This window comes from Salvelinus fontinalis, chromosome 33 (genome assembly GCF_029448725.1).
Source record: "Salvelinus fontinalis isolate EN_2023a chromosome 33, ASM2944872v1, whole genome shotgun sequence".
NCBI classification, from domain to species: domain Eukaryota; kingdom Metazoa; phylum Chordata; class Actinopteri; order Salmoniformes; family Salmonidae; genus Salvelinus; species Salvelinus fontinalis.
In genome coordinates, this window is record NC_074697.1 from 37,279,817 (window position 1) to 37,303,590 (window position 23,774).

Genomic DNA, 23,774 nt, shown 5'->3' on the forward strand with positions numbered 1-23,774 from the left:
CAGATTTATTTTTTCACACTGATCCATAAGAATAGAATTTTGAGTAGTTGGATTTTTGATTTCAAATGAATATGCAAACTTAAACTCTCCTTCTCACAGTGGGCCAGAAAGATATGTGTGTGTGTGTGTGTGTGTGTGTGTGTGTGTGTGTGTGTGTGTGTGTGTGTGTGTGTGTGTGTGTGTGTGTGTGTGAGACTGCGTTTGTTTGCGTTTGTGTGCATGCACGTGTTTGTTACAGCTATCGTTTTATAAGAGATCACTTGAGAACATGAGTGATGAGGCTGCGAGACTCACACCCTAGGGTGAGTTTCTTTGGATTATTCAGTAAATATATTGGTCTAGTCACAGTGTTCGTGCAACGCTCACCCATGTATGGGTAGTATAGTAGTATAATATTAGACTGGGCTTTTAGACTCCAGAGTAGGCCATAAACATCAGAATGTACCACTCCTTTGGAGACAGCAAATCTGTACCAAAATATTTGGCTCTCATTGGTTGGTGGTTGTATGCATTTGGTTTTGTAACTTCAACAAGGGACCAATGCAAAGACCAGGGTCATGTTAAGTAGGCTGAAACTGGGAGGGACGACCTGGACTGAAGAGCGTCTGCTAAATAAATGACCTGTTAGCCACCAAATTTCTATTTCCGTTGCAAAACTTTTTAGAACTGTTTCAGATGCATGTCCTAATGAACACAGACCAGATTTGCATGTTCTAATGAAAATATTCCTTGATAACACTACTATTTTACATTTACGTGTTTTGGCAAAGCAGGCCCTGCACAGAATACCATTGTTCTCCGGTCAACAGGTGCTCCCCTCGACTCACCATATGGCTTTGGTTAAAGATGGCGTCATCAGGATCAGGGCATGGACACCTGCAGACAGTGTTTTCTCTCTTTACACCTGTGTTAATTTATGGTATAGCCTCTCGTTTGATCAACACAGAGAGACAAAGGCCAAACAAAGCTCTCAGGTACAGAGGCAATGACTGTGTTTGATGTTGCAGCTCTGGGCGATTGTTTAAAGAAGATGGATTACCTATGTTCCATTCATGAACACATCCTGGCCCTTCTTAAATGGGAACATGCTGGCTATATGGCTCTGAGTTATAAACGATTTAGCCAATGAAACGCTCAAATCAAAAGAAATTACTGGGCCTTAGCCTCACTGTTACGGTCTGGAGAAAATGTGTTTGCATTCATGTTAAATGTTGATGACACTTGAGCTAACGCTGAGAAATAGAATGCATTGTTATGTAGTTCTAGTGTATTGTACAGTTGTCATAAACAGGCGTGAGCACCTTATAAAGTAAACTATTAACAACCATTTTGTGTCATTGAGGCAATCTCCTACAAAGAGAAACATAACGAATAATTACGCTTATAAGATATAAAAGCACGTACATCAATTTATTTATTTTTTGCCTAGTTTGATAATAATTGAACAACAAATGGTATACACTTATCAACTTTTGGTAATTTTATTGGTTTTGGAAATTATCAACACCAGCAAATGTAAAACCTTGTGATGTAGTCCAGTTATAACACACTGACAGAGTTACAAAGAGTCACATTCAAAGCATTAATATGTACAATTCTACACTCAAAAAGCCTTCACTGGTGTAAACTGAATTGGGATTGTAATGTCAAATCAGACATGTAATTAAGTGATAAATTGTATTTTCTTAATCCCAAATCCCTCCCCTCTGACCTTCTCCTCCAATGTGTTTTGAGAAGGAGGCAAGGAGATAAGACAAGAGGAATTGAGGAAAGACAATTGAGAAAGAGCTGAGGTGTTGACAAAAGGGAAGTTAGGGAGAAATGGCGAAACTTCAATGGAATAGCAGCTAGCAGCCATTGCGTGCAGAACCCTTCTGACGAGAAACCAAATAAATGCCAAACAATACCACTTCTGTAAGTTAATTAATCACTGATAACTTATTTTTATCATGGGGTAAACAAATTATTGTGTCTATAATGGCACCATACAGAGTACATAAGATAAATTGACAAACTTTTTTTTTTTGTTCAGTACTCAAACAACTTGCTACAAAAGCCACATAACAAACTTTCACAGATTTGCAATGTGTTCCATGTGAAAACGGCACTCACAATTTTGTCAAATGAGTTATGTGTTGAACATGAACATTTCATGTGACGTGATACATTTGAGGACAGGACAACTGTCTTGCAAAACGCAAGCTACCCCTAATTTTCATCGCAAAGGATTCAACAGGGATAGAGGTAACAGCTAGGAACGTGTTCAGGAGGGAATAAACATTACACAACATTCAGCACAGCATCAGAACACACCTTGTCACTGGGGTTTGCTACTACTTTGTGACACGATGTACAAAAGGCATGTCCACAGACTACATAGTAAAGACAGACGAGACCTCTTCCAGCCATGTTTAAGGCAATTTAAAAGCATTTCCTACAGGTATTAATTCTCTTCGGTACCACTGGTATCCCTGTCATTCTTTTTGAGCAATACACATTTTCACAGAAAGCATCATTACAATCGAACAAACAAGTTAGACACAATCAAATAAATCAATCACGTTAACAAGAATACAGAAATAAAGAATGACTGCAATATTATGTTCTTTTAAGACAAAGATGAGAGTGCAACGGATTGTGTAGGACACATTGGACCTCTGACATCAGACGTACGCTACTATGCTGACTGCATGAGCTTTACCTGGCGTCAGACCTACTGTACACATATAAAGGCAATAATAAGCATCAGTAAGAGTGAGGAATGTCAAACACGGTGAACATCTTGTGTCACGGAATGCCAATGTTGAGAAGTCTTTGTGCCAGTTTCACAGACATAAGTCACACATAGTTAGGCGATTGCACACCAGCATGACCCAAAAAGATTTGGGTCATCTCAGATTGTTCTGCCAATTCTCACATAAAAACTTAATTGGGAGGAAGGATGTTTCACATGCTTTTTTGAGAAAATCCTGATGAAAATTGCCATTTTAGGCCCTTTTACGACCTACCTATACATGCCTCCTGTAAGACCCTATGATCTGTGAACAGTACGTGGTACAGACATCTTGGTGTCATTATCCTCCTTATAGTGTGTTCTGAAATATGGAGTATGTCTAGATTTAAAAAATAATAATCACATTAACTGATTCAACATTAACAACATTATTATAAATATCTCAAAAGTACCATTTTTTATTTAGCTTCGCCATATTGTTTGGAACAACATGCTCTTAAAACACATCACATTTCCAGAGAGGGCTCTCTGCTACTTTCAAAGAAATTATAAATGATATACATCGAAATGTACATTATAGGTCATTAACCAAATCACACCCTCCTGTAGGATTGCACATTCAGAAAATGTTTTCCCCATTAACTGTGTTGGTGATGCTCTTAAAATGTATCATAACTTTAAAAAGTAGCAGAGACCACTGAAAATTGGATGTACTTGTATAGTATATTACTTAAAACCACCATTTCAGGCCCGTGGGAAAAGTGGCCATCAAGAGCTTCAAAGTGCAGTGGCCTTCATCATACAAGTTCAAAACGTGTGAGTGACCACTTTAACAGAACCGTATCAGTGGACCATATCAGTACGAGCCAGGCCTCAGGGGGGTCCCAGGAGTGAGGGAGTACAGTATTAATGCAACACAGCACATGTGCTGCTTGGTGTAGAGCCAAGGGGATCAAAAGAAATAGGGGCATATAACAGAGAACACAAAGGCAAGTCATCCCGAAAGGGCAAAGCACGACACAGTAAGCCTAAAGTGGGGAAAAATCGAACTGGACTTCTCCAAACCACTAGCGATTCTAGTAAACTTCTAGCTCCAACAGGATACAGAAAGACCACGAGGGATAACGATGGTGTGAAGTCCATCTGAAATGAGTTTGGTACAAAGCTGGAGGTTTTAGGAAGCAGGAAAAGGGTGGATTTGGGAAGTTTGGTGTGTTGGGCTTTTGGAGATCAGAGAGGTATTCTGATCAAACAGAAAACAGGTGTTGGGTAATCAAAGCTGCTCCGGATGTGTGGCCGATGTTTGAGACCCACAGACGTCATGGCCTAAATCGGAGACAGACCCGGATGACCTCGGGTCCAAAGTTTCAGCGGTGAAGGTGGCGACACATGAATAATGGAATTTATCCAGATGCGCTAGGCTGGACTGCGGGGGCTATTCACTGACACAGTTGATTAAACGTGTGTGTGTGCGTGCGTGTACCCGAGGATCTCTCCCACGGCTTTTATGGTGGTAGTTTCTCTGCGTTTTTGGACAGACTTTGCAGCAGGGTTTTCTGAAAGTCCTCCTCAGATGTTTCAGGGACGAGGAACTCGAGGAGAAGGTCCCAGATACAGTAGACCAGGTGTCTGTACAGTGTAAGAGTCACAGGTTAAAAGGTCAGGGGTCTTCCAGAAATCTGCTGTCCAACATTTCCTCTCTCCAAACGTATACATCATTTCATTCTGGCAGGTGGACATTTTAAGTTTGTTTAAAATTTTGAAAACTTCCTTTGTGGCTAGCGAATTTTACAATGGGTCAAATCACAACCTGATATTTCTGCAATTGTGTTGCAATTTCCCCCATTTACATTAAAGCATGATTTAGACAAAAGCATATAGGCCAAGAGGACCAAAACCTCCTACAAGGTTCAACGAGCAAAATTACTTCAGCAATGAAATCCTTACAATTGAGACAACTTTCTTGATTCTAACAGCATGTTTCAAACACTACAGGGACTTAGTTGAGTCGTAAATATATTATACTGTACCTTACGCACACACACCTTATTTGAACATTTCAATAAGAAGATTAATTGTGAGACATGCTGCTATAATCAAAACTAACGTATCTTAAGAACAAAGGGCTGGCAATGTATAAATATTCAGCTTTATGCACTGGAAACGTGTCTGGAAAGAGGTATATAATATCAAACACGCTATAAAACTTGGCTGATGCCCACTGATTCACAACCAGCTCATCACTTGGCTTTAGAACCCTTTATCAATACCTCATGTCATGTTCCTTCATAATCTATTGCAAGACCATGATGTCAGGCTCTTTATATCATGGCCAGACAGACAGGCAAGTGGTGTAGTGTACGTTACTTTGTTGTGTGTGTGTGTGTGTGTGGTCACCTGTTTATGTAAGGGTCCTGCAGAGATTCCAGTGCAGTCTGCCAGCTTAGTTGGTATTTGTCTGAGCCCAGCATATCTGAGAGAAGATCTGTAAACACAGAAGAGTACAAATATAGGACCGTGAGGCCGCACAGGACTCCACAGGGAAAAACTAAAAACCATAGCTAGTTGGATATAGTGAGACCCTGAAATGGCTTCTTAGAAAGATCAATAGTTAGTTGAAATGATTTAATTTACATTAAATACCATTGTATTGCACATAAGCAATATCTACGACTGTAATACTGATGAATTATATGTTTGCAGAGCTCGATAGGAATGAGTGTGTATGGGAGTTTTTCCTGATCATGTGCTGTACTGGACTCCAGACCAAAGTTATAACCTAGTTCCTTTTTCATGGTCAGGTCACAAGGTCAGGATACACTCCTGGGTCATGTTTATTAGTAAAAATTAAAAAATGTCTACAAATAATAATTGGAATGGAAAAAGAAAAATTAGCGTTTGCTATTGAACAAGTCCATAATCCCCCGGTTTCAGTACATTTCCTTCCATTTGGTGCCTAATGAACACCAGCCTGCCTCTTCATTATTAGTGATCCCTTACCTGGCAATAGTCTCATGAGGCAGTGCAGAGACTGCTGCTTGGTGTCCTCCTTCTGTTGGTGGCTGCGCTCTGGGCGGGGCTGAGCTGGTAGGCTGCCCCCCGGCCACACAGCCTCCTGGAGCACCCGCAGGTAGATCACCCAGTACTGGGTACAGGTCAGGTTAGCCACGCTAACGTCAAGCCACCTGCAAGTGACAGACAACACACACATCAGGGACGTGATCAGGACAACATATTGTAGATAGAAAATCAGTAAAGATATAGTGTATTCGGAAAGTATTCAGACCTGTTGACTTTTTCCACATCCTGTTATTTTACAGCCTTATTCTAAAATGGATTAAAACAAAATATTCTCCATCAATCTACATACAGTACCCCATAATAACAAAGCAAAAACTTTTTTTTAAACATTTTTGCAAATGTATAATTTAAAAAACTGAAATATCACATTTACATAAGTATTCAGATCATTTAGTCAGTACTTTGTTATATATATATATATATATATATATATATATATATATATATATATATATATATATATATATATATATATATATATATATATATATATATATATATATATATATATATATATATATATATATATGGGGAGTTTTTCCCATACTTCTCCGCAGATTCCTTCAAGCTCTGTCAGATTGGATGGGGAGCGTCGCTGCACAGCTATTTCCGGGTTTAAGTCTGTGCTCAGGAACCCAGTCGGAGGTCCTGAGTGCTCTGGAGCAGGTTTTCATCAAGGACTGATCAGTTCATCTTTCCCTCGACCCTGACTAGTCTCCCAGTCCCTGCCGCTGTAAAACATCCCCACAGCATGATGCTGCCACCACACTTCACCGTAGGGATTCTCCCATCTCCACAGAGGAACTCTAGAGCTCTGTCAGTGACCATCGGGTTCTTCTTCACCAAGGCCCTTCTCCCCCAATTGCTCAGTTTGGCAGGGCGGCCAGCTCTAGGAAAAGTCTTGGTGGTTCCAAACTTCTTCCATTTAAGAATGATGGAGGCCAATGTGTCCTTGGGGACCTTCTATGCTGCAGACATTTTTTGGTACCCTTCTCCGGATCTGTGCCCCAACACAATCCTGTCTCGGAGCTCTACAGACAATTCCTTCGATCTCATGGCTTGGTTTTTGCTCTGACATGCAATGTCAACTGTGGGACCTTATATAGACAGGTGTGTGCCTTTCAATTTCAAATCAATTGAATTTACCACAGGTGGACTCCAATGAAGTTGTAGAAACATCTCAAGAATGATCAATGGAAACAGGATGCACCTGAGCTACATTGAGTCCCATAGCAAAGGGTCAGAATACTTACATAAATAAGTATTTTTATGTACAAAAATATCTAAAAACCTGTTTTCTCTTTGTCATTATGGGGTATTGTGTGTAGATTGATCAGGGGGGAAAACAAGGCTGTAACGTAACAAAATGTGGGAAAAATCAAGGGGCCTGAATATTTTCTGAAAGCACTGTAGAGCTGTAAAGATAGGAGGTCAGTGTGGGAGTAGGGTAAATGTTCATGAATAGAGGATGATGGCAGAGAAGCAGAAATTCCTGATGAATCAGGGAATATCACATCAGTAAAATTATCAGGACAACATAGAAAGTTTCACTGAGTATGAATAGAGGATGACGGCAAAAAAGTAGGAATTCCTGATTTAGCAGCAAAAAGCAGCACATCCCTGCACGCTATACAACGGATATGTGAGAGGCTATTCCAATGGAATAATTCCAAGAGTGCAAACCCTCCATGTCTGGCATTCCAGGTAGGCTCAACCAAATGCTCAGCGTATTTGGAAGATTTAAAATACTAGGCTATTTGGACACGAGACGGTATTGCCTTCTTGCTTGGTTCGTGCAGCATGTGTCAAACCAGCAAGCGGACGTGAGGTAGCCTTGACATTCATCCAGACTGCGAATCTACAGCATTGACAAGCTAAGATGTACCTGTGGAACTAATTTACGTGGTGAAATACCACCTGGAAGCACGGATCACGGCACAGTGCAATCCCGATGTCATCACAGTTCCTTTAGTTGAAACATCAATTTACTTCTGACAAGGTAAACCGTCCACTTCTGACAAGGTAAACCGTCCACTTCTGACAAGGTAAACCGTCCACTTCTGACAAGGTAAACCGTCCACTTCTGACAAGGTAAACCGTCCACTTCTGAATGAAGACGTTGTGTATGGCGATACTATCACATAGAGAGGATATTTAACTCCCAACGAGATTAAAACCCAGACTGACTTACATAATGTAGGCACAGAACGCAGCAACCCGCCACCCACATAACGTGCAGAGGTTTTTTGAGCACAAGGTAATGGCCGTACAACATTCCAATAACTTTATAGAAATACTGTAAATACTGTAAAATGCCACTAAAATATGTTCAACAGAATATGTCCTTCAAGGCCAAATGTCATGCTTCGTTCATGGCACATTTCATGTTCCTTTAATTTAGTTATTTCATGCCAGGATCTTTCGTCCTGTGTTGCCACACACTGTTGAGGGACATGGTCGGCTCTGGGAAAACGTGGATCTTGTATTTGTTTTCTTTTCACTATCTTACACCTTCTCATTCTTAATATGTTTCATAACAGCGAGGCTGGCCTCTCAAACCAATGCATGATGACATCCTGACATCTGTGTGGAACCATGATGTGGAACTGTGAGATAATGTTACTGTAAAGCCTATGAAGGATTGCCTGCTAAGAACCTCTGGCAAGATTGATGTGAGCAATTATTATCGTTGCACATATGTTGTATGCCTTGGAGGGAGAGAGAAGATAAGTTAATAGGAAAAATACATTCCAATGAGAGAACTTCTGAGTTCAACTAACAAATAACAATGACTAGGAGTTCTGAGGAAAATACAACTTATGTAACACAAGTAATATGGATTCCGTACAAAAATGTGTTGCACATTGAGCTCAATACTTCCTTGAATGAAGAAACTGTCATGTCTCACAGAGCAGCTATGAATTCTGGGAAGTGGACCTTGGTATTGGTTTGCCACGGATCTCCTACTCTTCACGCTTCTGAAGTTTACTCTGCCGTTTTATTTTAGCCCCCTTGGAAGGTGGACAATGATGTGTGTCTGTTCAACGCCACATACAGTACTGACCGGAGGCAAGTGCATTTGCCTAAATATTGGTCGCTTACGACGACAAAACAGCGGAGACGAGTCGAAAACACAAAGACGTGGGCACGAGCTGCCAAGGCCAAACTTACTTTCTTTCAGCCAAACATTATATTTTCCCCTCATTTGAGAAAATCTTTGGACATTGCGGCAGATCCTGCTGAAAGCATTGGGAACCTCCCAAGTCTCCCCCGTCTATAATGTCATGGGAGGGCTGGTCTGGTCTGGTCTGGTCTGACATGCACGCGGTCGTGGTTTATGTCTTGGGGAAGGAGCAGTCACTCCAGCTCCTCCTACCAAGTCACTGGGGAGGTTTATAGCAGCCCGACTGCACTATTTCATCAGGAAACACGGAGGCCCTGGAAACACTCCCAGCAGTGATGTCTTTCACAGTCGGCATCAGAGTAAGTCATGTTCACGTTGAAATAACCTCGCCCTGACTCGGTGCACCTGGTGAAGGTCTCCTGCCATGAGTAACGATGCAGGGAAACCAACCTAATAAGTAAGCCTACACAGTGGGCGATGTTGTCTCTGGAAAAGATCATGCATCTTGCTATATCGATGAACGGCACCCAATTCCCACCACCACATACTTTCTAAATATGTAATACAATACTTATTACAGTATCATTGATGAAAATGAAGCAACACAACGCGCAATAGCTAACCAGACACTCAACATCAGCGTCGGTGGATGGAATGCAGGTCTCTCTGGGATAACAAGAAGACAAAAGCTGCACTGGTCCAGACAAACCATTTAAGGGCTGACGTTGGACCACAGCTAATGTAAGGAGATGGAACTAAAAAAGCGAGTTGTTCGGAATCAACAGTAGTACATTTTATTCCTACTACTGACCCGTCGGGCAGTTTATGAAGTGCAGTCCATTTTGACTGGCAGATGCTTTGACAGGGACACGCAGCATTAGCAGAGAATACATTTCTCCACCTCAGGAAGAATGGAAAAAAAGGGTTACTAAGCTCTCCCGTAGCCAGCCATGTTTAAACAATCCCATTTCAAATTCTAATAGGTGCCTTGATTTCTTCTGACACTGCAAAAACATCAACGTGATAACTATATTTATTTTGGAAAAGTGCCTAATTGACGTGAAATTCGCTCAGAAAAAGTGACACAGCCCACGACGTGGTGTTGTTCAGGTGGGCAATGGAAAGTGGAGTGAGAAAGACAGTTAATTTATTGTCTGACAGACAGAGACCGACCCTGATGCACATGCTGGGGGGAACCCTTAAATATCAGCAGATTTGGAGCATATTGGCTCTGCTAGTTGATTGTCATTTCTTCTCACTGGAACCCTTGGTGGAACTCCCTAGCTGCTTCGAAGTGACATGATAGTTGAAATAGAAGGAGTGGACCCCTCTCTCACCTTCATTTAATACCTTGATACACACAGGGTTAATGAAAAATGAATGGAAAAGCATCTTTTTTTTTTACGTAGACCAGGGGTGTCAAACTCATTCCATGGAGGGCCTAGTGTCTGTGTGTTTTTGGTTTTTCCTTTCAATTAAGACATGGACAACCAGGTGAGAGGATTTCTATACTAATTGGTGACCTTAATTCATCAATCGAGTACAAGGGAGGAGCGAAACCCTGCAGACGCTGAGCCCTCCGTGGAATGAGTTTGACACGTTACGTAGACGATTGTCAAAGTGAGGACTTTAGGATTGAGAAGTCCATCAATGAAGAAGGCACTATAGCACTTCAGAATGAAGAACCTGTGCATTATTGTTAGGGTTATCCTGCCATGGCAGTGGGCTGCGAGCCTGTCAAACCAGTTTAAAACGTGAGGCCTGTCTGGGTTCAGACTTTAACACTCATTCCATGTGATCTGTGTAAAACCATCCGGTGCCAATCACAAACTGTAGTTATTATTCTAAAGTCTTGGGTGAAAATAACACAAGGACTTGGGACTCGGCAGCCAATAGTAAAAACACTTTTTCAAACAATAATGTGGAGAAAGACATGAAAGTGTTTTTATGGAGCTCAAACAAATGGGGAAATAAAACGACTACTTTCTCTAACGTCGGACTCCAGCACAGCTGAACTAGCAGACATTGTGTACTAATTTAGAAATAGCCGCTGGATTAAAAACCCCATCCAAATCCTGCATCACACTTCAGTTTAAATTACGACAACGCTTAAAATCGTCTCGATGACCTAAGAAATATCTGATACATTTCCACTTCACTCAAGACTCAAAATTGCATTGAGTTAATTACCAGAATCAAAACATCGAACAAAAGTCAGAATGATGGATTTTAAGCATGGCCTGAGTGCAGGTGTTAGTGAATGCAGGTGTACTGTGTGTGCACAGGGTAATTTAACAAAAAAAGGCCATCGTCCAACCATCCATCCAACTGCTAGTTGAATTCCCACAATGCTGTTGCCAAACAGAGCAAGATGCCAAGGCAGCCAAAGAGCTGAATTCCATCAATCTATTTAGCTAGCAAAATAATCAAACTGGGAATGGAGGTCTGCAGCCAGCCTTTAAACAACTCATTACATGTTAACAGACTGTTACACAAACCCAGAGGCACACTGGACTGAGACAAAGTGTTCCTCCTCAGTGCAACGTGCCTGCCTTAGCTCACAGTTATCATTTGCATCAACAATAGTAAAGTCTGTCATACACAACAAGAGCATTTTTCTCCTCAAACACCTAAACCAAGGTCCGGGGAAAGATTCCAAGGGCCTTAAAGGGATACTTCAAGATTTTGGCAACAAGGCCCTTTATCTACTTCCCCAGAGTCAGAAGAACTCGTAGATACCATTTTCATGTCTCTGCGTGCAGTTTGAAGGAAGTTGTTAACTAGCTTTAGCACGATGACTGGAAGTCCATGGGTATCTGCTAGCATGTTAGTAGATACCCTTAGACTTCCAGTCATTGTGCTAACGTTAGTTAGCATTGGCTCACAAAACTACCGCTAACTTCCTTTGTACTGGACACAGACATAAAAATAGTATCCGCGAGTTCATCTGACTCTGGGGAAGTGCCAAAATCCCGAAGTATCCCTTTAATGGAAGACTCGTTTGTTTGTAAAAACCTAAACCACACAACCACACGGACGTAATAAAGAGTGAAAGACAAACAAATAAACAAGTATTACAGTACGGCCGGTTATACGAGAGCTACATCCCCAAAGTGGCTCCAGATGGGCTGTGCTGCAAAAACTCTCAGATGACAGCTAGCCTTATAATGAACGAACATGGCCTTTAGCTACAGACCAACAACACTGACTGGAGAGGGGGACAGCTAGGGATTATTTCTGACCAAAGAGACCACCATATCGTACAACAACAAAATGAATGCTACTCCTCAGTCCAAAGACAATAGAAAATGGTATGGCTAGGCCACCGCTAACTGCCAATCACCTGAAACACAATGCCATTCTCCATGTATCAGAGCGCTAATGACACATCCACAAAACGTCTATTTGGAGTTTTAACCATAAGCAAAAAGAAACAACTTAGGAGCTTGAGATAGGATAAAAGTGAACAGAAATGTCTTCCGACAGACGGATGTCATCTCATCTGCTTGACGTCTTTCTTCCTCAACACCGGTAAAACCACCTCTACTTCAGTCAGAGGCGCTGCGGCTGCATCTGAACCCTGATAACATCTCTGGACATCGATGTGAAGCCAAGACATTGTGTACTCTGGGTCTCAATTAGTCTCAGCCCTCAAGGCCAAGTGCTACATCAGAAGTTTGTGTAAAGTACAAGAGGAGAGATCTCAGGCTTAAATCAAAGCCAAGCCAGAGTTTACATCTCCGAAGAGGAGAACATTGGGCAGATGGCCTGAGCAATAAGGCGCATCATTGAGGGGCTCTTGAGAGGTCTGTCTCTGTCTGACAAGTCCTGCTAGAGGAAACTCAACTGTCTATATGTCCAGAAGAGGGGGGGGGGGGGTTAAGGCTGATAGTTCTGTGTGATGAGGGGTGTGTGGGACAGGGGCATAATTTTCAACTTGTAAACAGGATGTTGCCCCCCTACCACCCACACCATAAAAAAGCTGTGTCCTCTTCACTTGAGAGCTCACAGGGAAGAGCACATATTTTTTTCTTATAACCCAACATCTTGACTGTCCATAAATTGTAAAGGACTTACGGGAAGTCTGCCGCTGTATGACTCATGTTAATTACAGGCCCAGCAGAACCTCATAAGGAATAGAGGTTGGGGGGCTGACAAATAATGACACAGCAGAGTGGGGGCTACTCAGTGGCAGTGCTGGGGCATCATTTGAAGAGCTATAGCACTGCAGGCATACTATAGACACGCACTACTTGGCTCATTGCAGCTCCCACTAAAAGGGGCTTAGGGGGCAATGTTATAATTCTCCTCTGGATCTGACAATGCCTTGGAGGGAGACTCATGAGACTGTTAAAAACCAGGGGTGGATATTGTGTGTGAAGTCCTGTGAACACGTGTGGTTGCACATAGGCCTGCCAGCACAGTGTGATCATCAGAGGGAGACTGATAGCTTGGTGAACCCCTCAAATAACCCCTATTGACCTCAACAGAACACACTATGTTGTGCTTCTACATAGGCCTATTAGGCAAGCTTAACAAATTGCTTTCGATCCGAATCTGTAGTAGAGACATGGAGAGCATTTCACTAAAACTCACACAATGCAATCCAAAATCCCTTAACAATCTCCCTCTGTTCTTTGCGCACAAGTGGTCAAGAGAGGTTAAAATACTAAATGAAAAAGATGGTAGAACAACATGTTAACAAAGATTCAGAAGCCTTTGCGAAATATTTTCATTACAGAACCATAGATTATCAAGGGTTAACTATAACTTGATACCTCAAGCTATTAAAATGCCATAGTTATCTTGTTGCCAGAGAGTTCTTTAAGTTTCTTAAATTCATTATAATGTCAGTCTCCTCTGTGATTGTTGATGGAATGCATTCAATACACTTCCAGCGTTGATATTACAGCACAAAGTGCATGGTATAAATAACCACGTGGCAGACTTGAGCTGTGCTTACCGTAACCACCTCCAAGAGTGGGAAGTCTTTTGGATGGGACAAAATAAGCAGTTGGCCAAATTGGCCAATGTAGTTGTAATGAAGTGTTAGTAAAAGCCCCACTCTATACAGTCGACTTCCTGGTAAGAATGGAGGAGTGTGATCATCTGGGGTGCATTTCTCTTCAAATAGATCCATCTCCACTGTGGTCTTTATTCTGAAAACCTTGTATGGTGTCTGGTGTCCTAATCATTCTGGCATGCCTGGGTAAGTGAGGAGAACGCTGCATCAGAGAACTAGTGCTTACCAGACCTGGGTTCAAATAGTATTTGAAATACTTGTTTGCTTGAGCCTGCCTGGAATGTGCCAGATGGGTGGGGTTTGCACTCTTAGGACTATTTCAGTGGTCCCATTCCACCAGGCGAGCTCAATCAAGCACGGCTTAAGTATTGGAAAGATTTCAAATACTATTTTTAAAACCCAGGTCTTGTGCTAACATGTTCCGTTGAAACCTCTGTTGAGCCAATTAGCATCCAAAAGGTGTCTGGCAGACTGAGGCCTCCAGGCGGATCGTGAGCCAGAAAGGCCAGCAGGAGCAGCACAGTACAGTACAGTATTACCTAGTTCTCCTCTGGCCTCTACAGGCATTTGATGTGTCTGTTTCCACTGAGGCACAGGCTGGCCTAGCCTAACCAGGTATGGTCTGGCGTCATCAGATCACCGTCTACATCCACCATCCACCCCATCCATGCTATGTCGGTGTATGTGTGTGTACACGTTTTACTATACTTGTGAGTACCAGAAGACCTCACAAGAAAAGTAAACCAACTAAAATTCAGAGAAGTGAGGAAATGTTGCTGTCCTCACTTGTAAAAAATACAATTTTGGGGTTTGGTTATGGTTAGAATTAGGGGTTTGTGGTTAGGTTCAGAATTTGTGTTAGGTAAATAGGATTTTGAATGGGGATCAATTGTTGGTCCTCACAAATATAGTAAGACATATCTGTGTGTGTGCATCTGCGTGTGTCTTGTGTGTGTCAGGGGCTGTTTTTATTGGGAGTGTCGTGGCACCGCATTTCATCGGCTGGTCAACACACTGACATCTAACGTTACCGACCGTGTGTGGCTGGGGCAGGTTTTCAGAAAGGCTGATTTCACAGTCTAGTGCATCACGCCAGGGACAGTTAGAGGCTGTGTCTCTCCAACATCCATCTCAAAGTGCCCTTTTCCTGCTACTAGTCTCAGACTATAGATCGTATCCCCCTTTGATTCACCTTGCGCATAGGGCAGACTTCCTTGAACCAATTTCTGGTAACAAATGGCATGTAAGTCTATACCAACGATTGTGGTCTGGAGGACTACGGCATTTTAGCTACCATGAAAACCATCAGAAAGTTGAGAAAGACTGGATACTGCAATGGCGTGGAAACCAAAGAAAGTAGAAGGAAAATGTTATACACCTAACATTCCAATATGATTTGGGTACTGGCTTGACACCTAACACAGGCAACACAGCTCATAGAAGTCAGAAACAGTATTTGCATGCCTGTGCCCCTGTATGTTTTACCAATTACCATACATGGATTGGATGAGTTACTTTGCCAATAGCCTGTTTCAATTCATGGTTGTCATTTGCAAACCCTTAACTTCCATACATATTAGTAAAGGAGAGTGATTGAATATATGCAGCCTATGAGACAGTTATAGAAGACGTAGTAGCAGACCAGTCAGTCTGGGTGAAATACACGTCTCTCACATGAGAAATGAGAGGAGGAACCTGCCAGACAGTATTCCTCTCTGTTAGTAATTACTTGTGGGTTGGGGCTTGCCAGACAGAGCAATTTACGGCAGCAGGTGACATCTCATCCTGAAAAGAAAATCACCCAGCAGAATTTCCTTGTGGTCAGAGCGGCACCCGACGAGAAGAATACCAGGAGCCATGAGCGACCGCCAGCCCAAGATAAGCACGGACCAAGAGAGGGTGATGGAGAGGAGCTGTACTCGCCAAAATCCCATCCTTATGAAAAAAGATTGCTGTCAGAGTGGATTGCAGTCAGAGTGCAGTATCACTGCAGTACGCGTCAGTATAGCTGCAGTTAAGAGTCCGGTATAAATGCAGTATGCTGCGTCTAAAATACCACAGCCAACTGCACTTTTACTGCAGTTTCAAAATGGCAATCTTTTTTTTGTAAAGGCAGCCTGGTCATAAATAAATAGTACCTCAAAGCTCAGAAGACCGCTCCAATCAAATCCAAGATGTCAATCAACTCAAGTGACAGTTTCAGAAACAAAGCCTAATCAAAAGGCTATAAACACTTTATGGCAGGGCAACTCTAAATATAGCGGGAAGGATAGTTATAACGACATTTATATAAAAACATCAACGTCAATAAAAGTAAACCCCTCTGCCACTAAACCACTTGAATCACTGCTTAACCCAGGGTTTCCCAAATTCGGTCCTGCCCACCCCCCTGGTGCACGCTTTGGTTTTTGCCCTAGCACTACACAGCTGATTCAAATTACCAACTCATCATCAAGCTTTGATTATTCAAATCAGTTGTGTAATGCTGGGGCAAAAACCAAAACGTGCCCCCAGGGGGGAGGGGGGCAGGACCAACTTTGGGAAACCCTGGTATAACCTACTAGGGTAATCCAACATTTCAATACACATGGCTCTCTTTTACTGAGCTTCAACTAACACATGGTAGTACCTTGCTCGTACTAACTAGCCTACAGTCTAATTTGACTTTAGAACTCAGATGTTACACATAATAAATGATTCAATACGAAGAAATACCCGTGAAGGCAATTACAATCAGAGCCCAATCAAAATAACTTTAACTGTTGAATTAATTAGTTTAAATTCCTTAGTTTAAGAAAATATAGATTGAATGCTTGGTCAGGAATCAGTAATAAAGAAAACTGAGGGCCAGTCAGGCTAGTATATGCATAAAAGATTGTCAAGTTGTGCCTGCAACGATTCACGTTGTTGACACTGGGCTGCATTGCTTTAGCTGAAGACTACCATTTTTGGTCAAAGGGGCATTGATCTGTTTGAACTAAAATTACCCAACAACTTTTTTTTGAGCCTGAGTCACTGCAGAACTATGCCTTTGGTTTGTCGTAGCAGAGCACGTTGTCCCCATGCAGCTCAGGTGGAAGAAAAAGGTTGGCTGAAGTGTGAACAAAGGCATTAAGCCTACCGCTGACTTCACCTCACTGACAATGACAAGTGCGTTTATCGCTTATCAAGGCTAATTTTACCCAGCTTCAGATCGTGTTGCTGGTTGTGCACTTTTCAGGAATCAAACAATATCTCCCCTGGACCCTTTTGGGCTGACTGTGTTGACCAGAGTGGACTCCATCATGTCCTTGATGTCCACTGTCAGGAGCACGGGGGTGAATGCCACTAAATGGTGCAGCTTAAAAGGGAAACTTCACTCAAATTAGAATTTCGGGTTTGTTTACCTAGCCACTGTCCAAAACCGCTAACTTTCGTACTTTTAAACCAAAAACCAATAGGAAGTCAATATGTCTGATATATGCATGTTTTAAATTGTTTTAAAATTGCAAGTATCCTACAGACACAGCTAGCTGACTGAACTAGGGGGAATACAGCGTAGAACCATGTATTTCATAACGTTTGCTTCGGCAGGGGGAAAAAAAACCTCACCAAGACATGATCCTTGCCTGGCAGATCACTAGAACCCACACAGGGTGTCCGGACACTTTCCGCCAGCCATGCTGTTAAGTAGTGGTGGGTAACGATGGAACCAATGCAGCCTGGTCCAAACCTGATTGCAACATGGTCACGAGGAACCTTCCCTCCATCAATGGCCTTTCTATTGGGTACAAGTTCAACACTGATATTGCTCATTGTCTTTGTCTCGGACAGCATGATCACACTGTTGAAGAGGGTGCCGTGTCAGAACAGACTGTTGGGGATGTCACACCTCAACAGAACAACGAGTGATAAGGGCTCTTTTCCATCCCTGCTATGCCAAATCTCCTGGAAACCAATGGCCTGACCACCAGTGCAGTGGACTCAAACAAAAGCTGGGCGCCTGCAATGGGGTCTTCCTCCACCCCTCCTTCCCTGCTGGGTGAACAACTCATAACTCACAGAGTATGAAGCACAGGAAGACCCTCTGTGCAATGAAAATAACCAGCACCATTGTTAGAAACCACCATCTCTGAAGGATGCTTATTTTGGGGCCAATCATTTAGGCTGAACAGCCGAACTCGCCCTGGCTGTCAATGAAAAACATTCACCATTAAAGAACAACAAAGCCTCACACTTACTTAACTCTGGATAAAAAAAATCAGCTTTGACACCTCCCCAAAAAGACAGTTAATGAAAAATGTAAGTTGAGAGAAATAAAAAGTCTATACTGGGACAAGGCGGAATCTATAACAGGACACCAACAGAAAAACATTGCCTTGAAACAGCTGGTGTTTTTTTAGGTTCTAAATAAAAATAATTCAAGCAAACTATTGGGTAACAGTAATACACATCTGTAACATTTCGGGCCTGTCCACCAGTATACTGGCAGGACCCATCATTCAATCTTTCCCCTCCGAAAATGGATGTCGGCTGTGGACTTGGCGGGAAGCCCTGCTGTACACTACAGCGCAAATGACCCATTTGACATGGCAAAACATGTCACTGCATGGATCTGCTCCACACATGACAGCAGAGCTGGAGAGCTGGGCTGTACAAGCTGTGGTCAGACTGGTCCTAAACTGGGTTAAAGATGTCAAACATACAGTAGAGTTGTTTGCCGCCTCAACTCCATCACAAACAAGTGCTACATTCAACGTCCTGAGAAAGGCAGTGTGCTGATGGAGTCGTAGGGTATTTCAGGTGCCACTCCAGCAGGGAACACCTGTACTTTGTCTATTCTGTCAAGGGTCATACTTGGCTTGCTGTCGATTCATTACCCAAATATGAAGTATTTTCTGGACTTGGGGAGCAAAATGTTCCACACTGGAATATGTTATCAACTATGCTCAGCTGAGGCAAAAGGTTGCACCGAAGTTAAGCTACTTCATTCAACTTGACTACTGGGAGGTTTCAATCATCACTTCATGTATCACTGTTATGTCAATGCCAGTAAGACTGTGACATTGGATGCTAGAACAACAGTCCAGTACTATATAGGCATGCCCCCGTCTCAAACTAAAACTACAGGTGTCAGAAATCGGATCCAAAATGAGCAAAAAGAGGAAACTATCATTCTATTGAACTGATAATAGACAGGGGCTAAAGGGTGAAAATGAAATAGAATGGGAAAACGGTACAGGCGATGTGATACAAAACAGTGGAGAAGGACACAGACACCTATTTTTCAACACCTCTTCTCACCTTGGGAATGCATCTGAACACATTTGAGAGCCATGTCATGCAAAACAGATCTCAGATTCCCTTGGCTTAAGATAGTCCCTTAAGTACACTGATGACTGAAGGATACTGCACATAACAAAACAAGCATATCATCACCCTGTGGGACCACCTTATGGGGAAATGTGGTATATTTAACGCTTACGACGTTACTCACTGTTCAGAAACCAGACAGAGTGAGAGGACTGTTTGTGTGAAGTTCATATCTGTGTATATGAAATTGTTGTCATTCACAAAGCCTAAAGATCATTTTGCTGCTGTACCCTGTGAGGCTACAGAATATATAATATGTCACTAAGAAGATGATTTTATCCAAAGAGAGTTACAAAACAGTGAGTGCATAAATTGAGTATGTGTGTATGTGATCCCTGCAGGAATTTAACCCATGACCTTGGTGTTGCTAGCACCACACTCCTACCAACTGTACCGGACAGTATATGAGGAATATTGTTCAATGCGATAAGATTGTCAGTCATTCCTTCGATGCCGTTCCTCTGAAGATTGTGCTTGCTTCATGTACAGACAAAAAGACACAAATATGGCCTCGAGTGGATTTTCCAGACTTCTGTCTAAGGGTGAATATTTTCATCTTAGATTGTCCCAGTTTCCAGTCTATAAAATTATGCATCTCCCTAACCAATGCCTTGGACCCCATTTACGAGAGCATGTCTCCAGCCAAATCCTTCACACAGACGTTGTGTGTTGGAGGCCGGGCTCCATCCACTCGCGGTTCTTGATTAAAGCAGAGCAGACATGCAAGCGGTGCCGGTGACAGTCATGGACCGGGTTTCCATGGCCCGCATCTCCTTTGCATTTTACTAAACACTTATGTCATACTAAATAGGTTTAGCGCTGGTTTCTTGGCGTTTTAACTGTAAGTAAACAACTCAAACTCTGAAGTCATCGATGCACTGCACTGAGAAGTACTGCGAACCTTTAATCAAATTCGGTAGTGTCTTGAAAACCTGAACAGATAGACAGTACAGTCAACAGTAGCCAAAGCTATATGCCTAGTAACTTAGCCTAGCTAACCTTTCCCTTGTTAGAGAATTTAAAGAGTGAAAGAATTTAAAACGTGTTTTCATCTACTGCTATCTCCAGAGGCTATCTCCAGGGGGCCTTAGGGTATAGCTAGCATAGCTGAGCAACATGTAAAAAGATGAGGACTAGTTGCGACAGTGAGAACGGTCTCTGCTGACAGACTGATGCTTTAAATAGCTCGGACCAACAACACAGGGGCCACTAATACAGGGCCCTCTGTCTTTAGGGAGGGTTAGGTGACTTAGATCACACAAACCCAGAACATTGTATGCATGTTGGGTTTACTGCTACAGGTTCAGCTATACCCGTCTATGACCGAACCTCTGTGAAGTTGTTGCTGAAGGCATTCTCAGAGAAGGGAAGCCAACCAAACATATCAAATTCAAGATTCAGAGGTACCTTTACGACACCAGAAGTACCTTTCTTTCCATTCAAGAAAATACACTTAATGAGCCTAAATTCAAAATGTCAACCTCAAAACTATCTTCTCAAAAAAGCAACAGTCATTACATTAATCAAAATCCTTCTATTAATCTTAAAGAGAAACACAGTTTTTCCTCATAGAATTAGATTGAACTAGGAAGCTTCTACTTCATAAACAGGATTGGTCTTGCACATGGCCAATCACATCCCAGTCTGGCTGAGGCTCAGCTCACACATCAAGGCCCAGGGGCCCCTGTGATACGATACTTTCCGATGCTCCTGTCGAAACGGAAACCCTCGTAAAAGTCGTTAGAGCGGCAAGAGTCAGAGGAGAAAATCTCATTAGGAAAACAAGTTAGCCTAAGCATTATCACAGCATCACCGATATTTATTTTGAATGGAACTAGGTCAAGCGTTTATACACCATCCCTTATGCTTTTAATCTCAGAGTAGGAGTGTTAGTGCCGATATAGGATCAGTTTTGCCATTTTGATCAGAATGAATACGATTATATGGATAGGGGGGGACCTGATTCTAGATCAGCTCTCCTACTCTGAGACGCTTTGTGAATACAGTCAGAGTTCTCCAAACTGCTTCTAATATACAAGGACGGCAGAAATAAATGTTGTCAATTAAGATGAAATGCATTATCAAGATACTATCATTAGGGTCTATCAAGCTTTAGGATACCTTGGTAGGTCTACTGATCATAGCAGAGAAGAACCTACTGCTTCAAAATCAGTTTTCCCACAAAGAAATGGAAACAGAAGCAACTAATTGCATAACATAGGCCTACTGTAGGTACAGAGGCACTGTGGAAAGTTATAGAACAGCAGGTTGAGGAAACTTGGAAATAATTGATTTTCAAAGTGATTAATATATCTTCCAAATCAATGTGAATCAATGCAATGTGAAATAAATAACAGGACTCTGTGAAATGTGAAGAAAACATCTGTCTCGGAGCAAAAGGAAAAACATTCCTTTAAAATACGAGCTCCTGACAGATGGTATTATTGTGAAGCCATTTGAAGGGACCATGAAAGACACGTTTATAACTGCGTGCGTGTGCGTGTGTATGTGTGTGTGTATTGCTATCCTTGTGGGTACCGGAAATATGTGTGTGTGTGTGTGTGTGTGTGTGTGTGTGTGTGTGTGCGTGTGCGTGTGCGTGTGCGTGTGCGTGTGTGTGTGTCTAGCCCTGAGTGAGAGCATTTCGGACTCGGACAGTGGGGAGAGGCGAAAGGTCATTGGAGAATTAGAGAAAAATCTCCTCGCTTGAGACTACCCTTTCAAATAAATGACCGTGACACAGAGGCATGCAAAGTAACAGGCTACTTGACCGCCAAAATAACGATTACCCTCCGAAGAGCCAACATACCTGTCCCATATGTACGAGGAGAGGAGCATGCCCAATTTGACTGGAGCGTGGAGCGAGTTCCCCAAAAGCTGGAGAAGCGGACTTCTCTCCCTCTCCAATTCCGCTCCAGTAGCGCTCACTTCACGAGCTCAGGACATGCCCGGCCCAGCATGCATCTGTAGTCTACTTGTGTGCTGCTATAGCCCCTTGCTTTAGCTACTGTCATGGAGTTCGCTAAATATTTTCATAAAGAAACTTATGAAACACTCAGGTGCAAAATCAAGGTGACTTCCAAAGATCAGGAGGACCAAGAGCAAGAGACCCACTATGGAATCTGAAAAGACACGTATCTCGAAAGCATGATGGTGTACTTACTATGTGCACTTGCTAACGGAAAGGAATGAGGTGGGTAGCTAGCAAAGTGTGTCATTATAGCAAAGTATTTATAACCAAAAATCCGATCTCGTAAAAAGTTTGGTTGATTTTGGTTCTATTATCTATAGAATAGGCTATCATTGATTTTGGCTGAATAGGCCTGACATATAACCTCTTTCAAGGAGCTTTCTGTTTTGATTGGGTTATTTTGCCTAAAAACCTTTCGGCCTACCTATATATTATTTTTAATTTTTTTACTCTGCATCCCTGCCCAGCCTGGCAAGTGGCCCAAAGGGTGTTTAGCATCCCTAGTGGCTCTGCAAGCGCAGAGAAGGTATTCTCCGCTGCTGGCCTGCTCTCCAGGCACTATTGCATCAGCCACAGACTCTGGCCAAATTCGTGTTTCTAAAAGTGAATAGGCCTAATAAGACATTTTTCATTTAATTTAATTGTAAGTAAGTCATAGCCTTTATGCACAATTTATAGACTATAATAATTGAATACAAAGAAATGTTGTTTAAATGCTGAGCGCTTAATGTTCATGCCAGCCTAGCGTGTCTCACTCACAAATGCTTCATCATTTATTTATTTGGAGGCTATAACCTTGAAATAATAGGCTAATAATAATAATAATAATATAGCCTAAATAATTCATTTTCGTTCCTTCTGAACGATGCTTCTTAGTCTCCCTGTCTGGCTCCTAACCTATTTAGAGTGTTTATATGCTGTTTAATATGACATGTAGCCTATTTGAAATGATGAGCGTTTTTTACTGTCACCTTTTCATGTTGTTTATTAAAATACGTTTCATTCAAATCATATGGTTTGGTTTCAATACTTCAAATCTAAATGATAGGTCCAGGTAATCACAAAATTGGTTAGACTGTGATTTTAATGAATGGAGCAGCAGATTTTTTTCCTGTGAGCATGGAGTGTTTTTTAGCGGAGCGGTTGTAAAGGACGTGGAGCGCCGAAGCGGAGCACAAGCATCGTTCAGTGAGCGATGAGCGGGATCTCTGACCGCACAACTCCGCACACATGCTCTGGTCCCAGTACACAACATCGCTGAGGTGCAAATTCTTAACGAGCTCAGAGATTGTACTCTTGCACATTAGAGGAACAGTTTCCAGTTATTCAGCAGAAACCACAACAACCACATTGGCCCCTTTTATAAACTCCTTGAGATATGTAAGACACCTTACTTGTTTGACAAAATAATACTGGAACAATACTGTATCCACATAAGTCTTTTGCTAAATGCTTAATTCTAATAAGAGTTTGGGTGCACAGTAAGTCA

At 42.2% G+C, this 23,774-nt stretch overlaps 1 protein-coding gene across 2 annotated transcripts in view; it reads right to left on the reverse strand.

The window, feature by feature from the left end:
• Positions 1-1,457: 1,457 nt before the first annotated feature.
• The window catches only part of snx19b (sorting nexin 19b), a 32,877-nt gene continuing 10,560 nt past the window's right edge, over positions 1,458-23,774 (reverse strand). For both annotated transcript variants that reach the window (XM_055896002.1, XM_055896000.1), the window contains exons 10-12: positions 5,735-5,919; positions 5,132-5,219; positions 1,458-4,363 (exon numbers count right to left, since the gene is read on the reverse strand). In XM_055896002.1, coding sequence (XP_055751977.1) covers positions 4,240-4,363; positions 5,132-5,219; positions 5,735-5,919 — 397 coding nt within the window. In that variant the 3' untranslated portion in view covers positions 1,458-4,239. The remainder of the gene's footprint in view (positions 4,364-5,131; positions 5,220-5,734; positions 5,920-23,774) is intronic.